Source organism: Equus quagga, chromosome 4, assembly GCF_021613505.1.
Source record: "Equus quagga isolate Etosha38 chromosome 4, UCLA_HA_Equagga_1.0, whole genome shotgun sequence".
Classification (NCBI taxonomy): Eukaryota; Metazoa; Chordata; class Mammalia; order Perissodactyla; family Equidae; genus Equus; species Equus quagga.
Genome location: NC_060270.1, coordinates 17,314,378 through 17,325,114, shown reverse-complemented (window position 1 = coordinate 17,325,114; position 10,737 = coordinate 17,314,378). Strand labels below are relative to the sequence as shown.

The following is a 10,737-nucleotide window of genomic DNA, read 5'->3' as shown; positions in this document are numbered from 1 at the left end:
TTTTTCTTTGGCTTTGTACTTCAGCTCTTTTCCAAGGCTCTATATCATCTGGCCAATTTCATCTTGTGTTTCTCTCACCCTTGCTCACCTTGTTCACCAGACTCCAACTCTGCTGGCCTTCTTTCAGACCTCAACACTTTCCACCTCGGATCTTTTGTTCATGCCATTCCTTTAGCCTGGAGTGCTCGCCCCTCCCCATCTCCCTACAACTGAATCTTACAGATCTTCCTTCCTCAAAGAGGCCTTTCCAAACTACTTTGACGTGGCACCTCAGCACTAATCTATTTTTTTTTTTTTCCAAGCCAAACTGTATCCAGCTTTATTAAAGATACTTTTCATAAACAATCATGGTATTTCAGGCAGGACATGGGCAGACAATCGGTAACAGTATACAACAACTTTCAAACTCCCTTCTTCAATGGACTACCAAAATCAGAAAGCCACTATAAAACCCAACGAAGTCTTCATGTGATGCTCTCAACAGGGCAAGTTTAGAGTGAGGGTTGACATTTCACATTTAGCATGTTGTTTAACAACTTTTCACAAGCCGACCCTGACTTTCAGGAAATGAAATGAAAATGGCAGAACTATCAATCTGAAGATCCACAATCTAAATAAGGGAACTGCTGCTCTTTTGAGGGATGCCATCTCAATGGTGACACTGGCAAGTCCAGATTGCCTGACATACTAGTAACCAATTTTTGGGGGTCAGGTCTCAAGAGGTCTCTGGGTTTAAGGGAGTCAGGTCTATGCTGAAGGCGGAGAGGGTGAAGACATAAAAACAAATTTTAGTTTTTCCACACCACCAGGCGTTTGTGCCAAGGTGGCGCATGTGTGTCAACATCAAGAGATCTCTCCTCCTGGGAACCAAGAGGAAGGTCTCTCAAAACTAGAAGGGAAAGATGTTTTTTTCCCCATGTCAATCCAGCTTCGGAGACATTCTATTAGTGACATATGCCCTTCCCCGAAAAACAACAATGAAGTGTTCTGTGTGCTAACAACATAGCTTAAAAAAAAAGTAAAACAAAATTCTGCATTTTTATAAAACTTGATAAAAAATAGTATTTCAAACTGTACAGTCACCAGAAGTACACAGTTATCAAAAATGCACACACTTCACTTGGCATCTCCAGCACCTTCAGCTTTCTGTGCCTGGTCTGTTTTGGCATCTCCATTTTCGGCAGGGTTATTCCCATCCTTGCCAGCGTCAGCCTTCCCCTTTTTCCCTTTGGGTACCTTCTCTCCCTTCTTTGCAGGGGCCTTTTTAGGCTTGGGCTCTGGCTTTGGAGGAGCAGGTTTAGCAGATAACCTTGCAGATCTTCTCTGTGGTTCGTCCTTTACCTTGGCTTTATCTCCTTTAGCATCCCCTTCAGCCTTTCTCTTGGGCATGGTGACGACGGCGGCGGGACGTTGGCGCTGGACGCGGGGGATGCAGCGGCGCGCGGGCTTTAGTCGGCCCGGGGGTCGCTCTCGCCTCTTCTTCTTCACACTGCTCCAGCACTAATCTATTTTTAATATTAGCACAATGTTACTCTCCTTTTTGACATTTACCTCAATTTATAATTACTCTTATTCATTTGATTATTAATTTCTTTATCACATGTAATGTCTTAATAGAGCATATGATCCATAAGACTGTCTCTTTCTCATTTATCATTAGATTCCCAGAACCTAGCATGATGCCTAGCATATAAGAGACATGCAATAATTATTTATTAAATGAATACTTGATGATGACTATGTTATCTGGGTTTACCTGCAGATCTCCCTCTATATTATAACCAAATTTTGCATAATATCTGAATCAGAAAGTATATTGTTCTCAAATATTTTTATTGAATAGTCCAGATAAGATCAACTCACTTGGAGAATCTGTGTCTTTAATGATAACCAAATTATTTGTGTTTCATAAGGTGTTTACTTCCTATTATTCTGTACTTGAATGCATATGGCTAAAAATTTATCTGTCCCAAGAACTAAGATCAATAACATGAAATTATGGAATATTAGAGTTAGCTGAAAGACAATAGGTCATCTGGTCTACTATATTGCTCAGCGCAGGCAAGGATCATCTTTCTATCTCTGGCAAAAACCATCACACTTGAACATTTGCTGGATAAAGATTTCATAATTATGTCAGAGGGAGAGGCCACAGCTGAGAATACAGCCAGATTATAAAACAATTCACCCTAGGATAATATGTTTAAGAGTCCTCGTTGATTAAGAACATTTGCAATACAACATGCTAACTTATTATCCAAGAGTGTACAGTACAAGACTGACTGCTAAGCTAGCTCTCAGTCATAATGAGAGAATTTAGCCATAAAAGCATACATGTATATATAAATATGTTCAGTGTACTGAATGGACTGTCATATATCTATCCAATTTTTTTAGGAAATTATTTCAGAGACATATAGTGTTATATCAGATCAATACTGTCCAGAGATTTTAAAAGGCACATGTTTATTACATTTTGTGGAAGTCATCTAACAGAAAACAAAATCCTTATACTCATGGAAGTTGTAATACAGTAACCTGTAAAATGGGGTGAGTATATTTAAATAAACATAAAACTATTTAATACTTCAGAAATTTGTGGTCAGCAGGAATGTAACCATTTTAGAAAAAGCCATGTAAAATACACATCAATTTTCAGTAACTAAGCTAGAGTTGCGATGTGGTGGGTAGCACACTGATGTATTTTGTCCAAGATTGAGGTGAAGTGACTGAGGCGAGGTAGGTCAGAGATCAATGTGCTTCCTCTAGAATCCTGTGGCATTGGTCAAGAGAAGCAATTAAAGAGCTATGGATTATCGAGTAGGTATTACTGTAAGGAGGATGGATGGATGGATGGATGGATGGATGGATGGAGGGAGGGAGGGATGGATGGAAGGATGGAAGGAAAGATGGATGGATGGATGGAAGGATGGATCCAGTTAGGTATTATTCTCATAGAGATATACCTAAAGCCCAAAAACAGTGGGGGGACTTGAGTATACAAGAAGTGGGGAGAGCTCAACATAATAAAATAATGGCTGGTTCCAAAAATAAACCACCAGAGGTGTTAAAATGCAGTAGCTTACTTTCTGAATGTCAAATGATTTCCTGCAGTATCTTGTACAATGATATCACTGAGACTCCAAAGTCAGCCTCTAAAATGCAGTCATTCCTTCACACTGAGGAAGGAACCTCAAATATCTCAAAGGAAATTAAAACTTTATTTCTAAAGTTTGCTTTTAACTTTGAAAATAAAACAAGGAAATGTGTTTCAAACTCTGAAAGGACTGTTTTAAACTGCTGGAGAGCTAGTCCTAATTTTAAAGGATAATGACATGAAGGCATGCTTAGTTTGGTGCCCTTAGCCAGGCAAGGAACAATGTGTAAGTAGAAAGGGCAACAGATCGCCGACCAGCACATTCATCTCAGAACACAGAGCCCATTTGTCAGGGCTTCTTTTCCATTACCGAGCTTAGCCTCCTCTCTCTTAGCTCTTTATGCTGCTCTGGGAACACGGAAGATGCTCACTGAACAGACATCTTTCTTCCTTTTTCTCCCTCTCCCTCGTTTTCCTCAATTTTCCCTCTCCATTCTTACCTTCTTTGTCATATCCTCTTCACTCCACTTTTACTCTCCTTCTCTCCCTTTCCATCTCCCTTGTGCTTCTCTATATGTCTTTCTCTTTTCCTAACTTCAAGGTTACACCATGAAACTGAAATATATTTCTAATTATTTTGGAATTTCTGAATTAATTATCTGAACTCTGCTTCTAATTTTAAAGGAAATTATGATAGTGTTATGTGCATATATACACACACACGTTATGTTGTTCTTGAGAAACAAAAGCAATGAATTGTAGTTGATTTTACATAAATAAATGGGATATTCCTTTGTTTTTTTCTTGTTTCTTCCTTGGTTCCTCCCGTCACATAGCATCTTGGCTATTCAGAAGTAGCACTTTGACCTATAAATCTGCTGCTGACCTTTCGAAAGATCAATACATCTTCACATTAGCCTTTTTTTATCCTTTGAAATGAATGGTAACTGATGCCAAACTTTTCCCTTTGCAAGCATAAGCATTTTTGGAAGGTGAGAGGAAAGGAGCTATTCAGTGTTATATTTTACACAATTAAACAACCTGCCACCTTGGCACAGCACTCTGGGAAAATACATCATGCCTCTGAAAGATTCTTTTCTAACATCATTTTCTGCTCCAGCTGCACAGCATCCAAACTCCCCTTGCATCAGGAGGGTCCAGGCCGCTTTGCATAGGGTAGAGCTCTATCACTTTACAGCACTTTTTATCTCACAATCTATTTCTGGGCTCATTTATATGCCTGCAAAAGTGAGTTTCTGTCCCTAGAGAACTGGCAGGCACCCTGCGGTCTGATTCCTCTTGTCCTCAAACATTAGACACTCTGCTGCCAATGAAAGGCGCCAGAGAAATCATGTAGATCGACAGTCTTGGAAATTTCACTTTTATCTCAGTCGATTAGCATGTATTTTTTCTTCCTACTCTCAGCACAGAAAGATGACAAGTTAAGGAAAATGTAACGTTAATGCTGATGGAAAGGCAACTCAGAAGTGGAGAATCATGCAGTTCAATTTTCAGTAGTAAAATGATACATTTTACCACTGGTTTCTCTCCCACAAAAGATTACAGAGGCTTTAGCAAATGTTGCTAGAAAGTAAAGTTCTCTTAGATGAATCCCACTTTTCTGTTGTCTTTTTTATGAAATAAGGGGTGTGTTATGCTACAACACTTCAATTTCTCCCTTTTTAGTGCCAAAGCTCTTAAGCTAGGACCCACATTAACTGCCTTCAGGTTCCTGTCCAAGTATTCCCTGAAGTCTGTTCCTACCTCTTCCACCTTATTGAATTCCTTATTGATCATCACCAATGATCTCCTATTGTTCAAGTCCCGTTTCTCCTTAGTTTTCATCCTCCTGAATTCCTTATGGCTTTTGATACTGTTGAGCACCTGCCCCTTCATTTTTGGTTTTTATGACATTGTACCCCTTTGTTCTCCAACCTTAATGAATGACTCTTCTTTGTCTTCCTTGCTGGCCCTTCTCCCTCCTCCCATGACCAACCTGTGGGTTTCCACCAAAGCTATTATCTTAGCCTTCTGCCCTTCTTCATCTATACTTATTCCATCTTCTCATCCTCAATGAGCATCCCTATATAGAGACCTCAATTGTCAACCCCAATGCTGCTCATTCAAAAACAATATCTTAATTCGAACTGTCTGGGGAGTGTATTTACTTGGCTAACCAGCCAATGACATCTTAAATTCACCTGAATTTCAATGTGCTCAAAGAGTGTCTACTCATTTTCCCTTCTCTCCTCCCACTTGGGGGCACTTTATGTTTCTACCAAACACCATCCCCCAAAACCAACCAACCTAGTGGAGTTTTGGCCAACTCTACTGCATCTTGCAAACTACTGCATTAGTTTAAGAACTTCTATAGCACTTCAGAGCCTGTTGCATTAAATTCAAATTCCTGTGCATGGCTTTCAAGGTTTTTCACATATAGCATTAATCTATCTAGTTTTGGCTTCCATGACTCCAATATGGGTCATCATTGCTGGTCCAGAAAGTCTCTTCATTGTGGATATGCTTCACTACCAACCCCCACACCAGTTCTACCTCTCCAGGTTTTTCCCTTTCCTTCTAAGTGGAACTACTTTACCTAATCATTGTACCTATTGGCTAATTCTAACTTCTTGTAAGACAGACAGGTCTGTGATAACCAAGAATCACCTGGCAATAATCAGTGATTTATAGAGAGACATTATATCTCGGTGGTTAAGAACTCAGCCTTGAGAGTCAGACAGAGTTGTTTTGAAACATGTGTGGCATGACCTTAGACAAGTTATTTAACTTCTCTAAGCTCCTGTGTCCTTGTTTATAAAGTGGAAATAATATACTACTTATCACATAGGGTTGTTGGGAGGAATTCATGAACTAATGCATGTGAACCACTGAGCACAGGCCCTGTCCATAACATGTGCCAAATAAAGTTAGCTCTTGTTATTATAAAATGTATCTGTCTTCACCCTGCTGAACCCAATTTCATAATCTGCTTATTTAACAGATCAATCCAAGGTGGGAATGAATATAACAATGAGCATGTGTTAAAGACTGAAAACATCTTAATGCTGGATATTAACGAATTGCTGGAAACTGGAGGGTCTCACAGACACAGGACTGCAAGCAGATGATGATACCATGAGGGCAGGCTCTCTCTCTGTTTTGCTTACCATTGTATCTAAGATGGAACACAGTGAAGAGAAAATGATTGGTTCTTCATATATATATATACTGAATGAACTGTACATAATCCCCAAATTTGGAATTTGAATCTAAGACTTAAAGAATTCCTCAAGTTCAGGTTTCCAATTAGTAAGTTTCTGCTAAGCAGAGGAGAGCCCTTTGAGAAACTGATCTAGATTCTTCCTCATTGTGGATCACTAAGAACTCCTTCCAGTAGGTGACTGAGAGGACAAGAATCATCGGGTTTATGGCTTGGTGTCTTCATTCACCAGCTTGGCCTCCATCTTCCACTGCATATTGATAAGAGGTTCTCCTTGAAACTAGTTCAGTAGTAATGCCTTATAAATGATTATTAGTTTCAAGTAATCCCTTAGGAAAGGACATGATGCAACCACAGAAAAAGTATTAGGAAATACCTTATATATGATAAAACTTACATGATCCCATACCACAACTTGTCTATCAAAGTATCTTCAACATCAAAATTAAGATAGTAATATATCCTCATTGACTTTCTAATTATATTCAGGCAGCGTGCATTTCATAGGCATATTGGGAGATCTGATCCCTAGATAAAATTGTGAAATGAAACAAATTTCCTTGGTACCCTACACATTTCTTCCTGGGTCTTTCTCTCACATCTTAATATTAACTGTTTTTTCTCATCTAACTCTTATGAACAGTTCTCAGGCTGACAAAAATAAAAGCAGGTCACCCTCTCTCAAAGTTTTCAGGGTCCAGGATCACACTTTCTTTTTCTTCCTCCTGTTCTTCCTTTGCTTACATGTCCGATTCCCTGCAAGACCTGAACGAGAAAGTAATCTGATTATCATGATAAGAACTATGCACACTGCAGTATGCATGAGAAACTCAGTATTCTCAGAGATGTGTCTGCTTTTAAAATATCAGTTAATTAACACACTTGAATTTCTGATTTTTGAACGGTCAAATCTTAGATTTGAATATCTCATATAAGTCCTCAATTGACTCCTCAAAACTTAATCACAAAGAAGAATTTCATCAATTCTCCTCCATCTTAATATGCTTTGAAGGTCAAGCAGATAGCAGCATCTAAATGTTTTCAGAGTCATTGTAGTGATTGATTTAGTGGTGGGTGGTGATCTGCCACTATCAGGGTAGGGTATTAAATGCCATCCACTTGGGTCAGTTCAATCTCCTTCATGTTTCTGTTGCCAGAGAATTTTTCTAAGTAGTATTATACATGATTACTAAAAAAATAAATAATAAGACATGGTCCCTTCCCTCAAGAAGGGTTAGTCAATTTTCCACTTTCATTGTCGTAGGATGAGGATTAGCAAACATTTTTGTTGACCAACAGGCAAAATCAAGGCAATTGTCTAGGTACTTATTTAACAAGACAGAAAAAAATTTATACACATATTTTACTCATGAAATTAAAAACTTTACTTATTAATACTGAAATTTCAATTTCATATGATTTTTTCTCACAAAATATTCTTTTAATTTTTTCCCTTAACCATTAAAAACAAAAACTGTACTTAGCTTGTAGTCCTACAAAAACAGACTGGGAGGGGATGAAGGGGAGGGAAGGAGTGGTAGATTTGGCTGTTGTTTCTGGAAACCTGTTTTAGGAAATACCTTACATGGCCAGGATCCATTAATTTAAGTTCCTACCTTTGAAAAGGAAATAAAATTTCCCATCAAATATCTCTGAGTTGGATACCTATGATTTGTGAGGTTCAGTAAATAATATAGAGGGTATTTTGATCAGGACTCTCTTGAATGGTTGCAAGTCACAAAAGGCCAAATTAAGTCAGCAGAAACAAAAGAGGGGATGTGTTACAGGCTAAGATAAGAGGACCAGTGGTAGAGCTGACGTTAGAGATGGTTCAAGTGGGACTGGAAGCACTGTTAGGATTTTCTATTTCTGTCTTCTTTCCACTTTTCTCTCAGTGCAGATTTCATTCTTGGCTACTGCAGAAGAGCCTTCTCCATAAGGTAAGGACTATAGCTACAGGCAGCTCTAGGCTCACATGCCAGCTTGCCTATCTCAAGAGGAGGTTTCTCTGTCTCTGGTTCAGTATATAAAATCCAAGGAAAGATCACTGTAGCAGACGCTGTCAGAGCTTCACCCTTTTCCCCTCAGGGTCAGGTCCATTTTTCATGCACATGTCTCCCAGTGTGCTGTCACTCCCAACAGCCAACACTTGCATCTCTTTATTGGAGAACTTGCCTTCAGGCAGCTGGAACCAGCTTGGCTCATCTACACAGATTGCTAGAAGGGTCTGGAAATCTATGTCCCTGGCAGACAGCCTTTAAACAATGACTGACAATTGTGGAAAAATACTCTAGCTCCCTTGCGCAAAAGTGAAGTGCAGCCTACATAGTTCTCAGAGCTTTCCTATGGGATTGAGCCAATGGCACCCATGTAGAAAAGAATGAAATAGCAGGATTAAAACGGTTAGCCTTAAAAAGGTTCACTTGCAGGATGGGCCTTTGCCTGGCATTTGGGAACTTGGATTTCAGGAGGATTTTCGCCATTCCCTGACAAGAGTCACTGTATCTAAATTGTTTGTACAATGTGGTTCATGCTGAGCACCTGCTTTCCTTCTGGGAGCTGGGAACTTTGGTTAAGTGCTAGGCAGAGGGTGCCTACAAGATCAGCCTCAGTAAAAGCCTTGGGCACTGAGCCTCTAATGAACTTTCCTGGTTGGCAACATTTCATATGTGTTGTCACAATTCATTTACTGGAGGAATCAAGAGTATCTTACGTGACTCCACTGGAAGAGGACTCTGGAAATCTTATGCCTGGTTTCCTCTGAACCTCACCCTATACACCCCTTTTCTCTTTGCTCATTTTGCCTTGTATCCTTTCACTGTAATAAATTGTAGCTGTGAGCTCGATTATATCCTGAGTCCTGTGAGTCTTCCCAGTGATCATAAAACCTGGGAGTGGTCTTGGGGACCCCTGACACAGTAACTTCCTAGGACCCAGCTTGACACAACAGCCTAGCTTGGCTTTCTCTCCTTCCCAGTACCACTTCCCTCCTCCCCAACTTTCCTCTGGATTTCTCTTGGACTATTTCCTAATAAATCACTTTCACAGCACTCCCCATCTCAGGGTCTACTTCTGGGGAACCCAAGCTAAGACATATTTCAATTATTTCAAGGCTTAAGTAACGACTGTAATCAATAAAATAAGATATTCTGAATGTCCAAATCTTGACGATGTGCTCACATCTGAGCCAGGGAGAAAAGGGCCTTTCACCAGAAGTAGGAGAAGGGAGGGCAGGTGCTGGACAAAACGAGTAATGGCTAAACCACATAACATGGCCTTTCCCTGGATCTACAGGCTTATATACTAATGTAATATGATATTCTTGAGGGAATATCCTCATCTGGGAACCCCTTTCTTCTCTTTTATTGGTCATTTCTTTTCACAAAGATGTTATTACCTCACAAGAGCTACAGTACATGCAATTAGAAAAAAATCAAAGCCTTGTTGAAACAAAGATGCTTGCCCTTTTGCAAACCTTGCTCATAGCTGAGTGACTTGATTCCCACAAACCAGCTTTTCAGCACCTAATTGAAGTTTGTGCCTTGGAGAAATGAAAAAAACAAATAAAATTAAAAATTTTATATCATAAAATTTCAATGGAAACTCTGAATATTAATTCCATAAAATCCAAAGATATATTTTACCTAATTTATCAAGCTTAAATTCCATCACGAATTTACTGGTCTCTAAAAAAGAACACTAAGTAGATGGAGGGTCGCACTAGCCATGCATTCCAAATCCATACGCATTTTCTTCACAGTGTTTCCCTCCTACTCTTCAACAATCTGCTCGTAGAATACTTGTCCTTTTTTGTTTTTTCTTAGGTAGGATTTCTTTTACCCATTTATTAAAAAGACTAATTATAAAAGATATACTCACATTGAAAACATTTTAAAAGATACAGATACGTACAAAGTAAAAGTAAAGGCCAGTTACAAGCTCACCTACCAAAGGTAAACATCGTTAAGGCTTTTTAATGAATATATATGTATTCACTTACAAGAAACAGGTTCATATGACTAATACCACCTTATCATTCACTTTTTTACACTTAAAAAAGTATGTCACAAGCATCTCCCTAGGTCTTAATAATTGCACAGAAATCTACCTCATTTTTTACAATGGCCACACAGTATTCCACGTTATGACCATCACAATTTATTTAACTACTTCCATATTAATAGTGGCATTGAGATTGCTTCTAATTTTTCATTATCCAAATTATTGTGCAGTAAAATATCACGGTACATGTTTCTTTAAGAATTTGTGTTAGTATTACTGTGAGATAAATTCTTACAAGTTCATTGGCTGAATCAAAATATCTGCGCATCTAACTTTTTGAAAATAATTTTGAAATTGGTTCAAAAGAGGCTCGACCCATTTTAATCCCCTCACTAGTATACAAAAGCACCAATTTTCC

At 38.9% G+C, this 10,737-nt stretch overlaps 1 protein-coding gene across 1 annotated transcript; it reads right to left on the bottom strand.

Annotated features, from left to right (window-relative positions):
* Nucleotides 1-303: 303 nt before the first annotated feature.
* Nucleotides 304-1,494, bottom strand: LOC124238184 (non-histone chromosomal protein HMG-17). Its single transcript, XM_046658835.1, has one exon. It carries the CDS (start codon nt 1,387-1,389, stop codon nt 1,117-1,119), a length of 273 nt encoding a protein of 90 aa, XP_046514791.1. The 5' UTR covers nt 1,390-1,494; the 3' UTR covers nt 304-1,116.
* Nucleotides 1,495-10,737: the final 9,243 nt, after the last annotated feature.

What these genes read in the sequence shown, in the direction of transcription:
- LOC124238184 (XM_046658835.1), bottom strand. Translation starts at nt 1,389, where the DNA reads ATGCCCAAGAGAAAGGCTGAAGGGGATGCTAAAGGAGATAAAGCCAAG.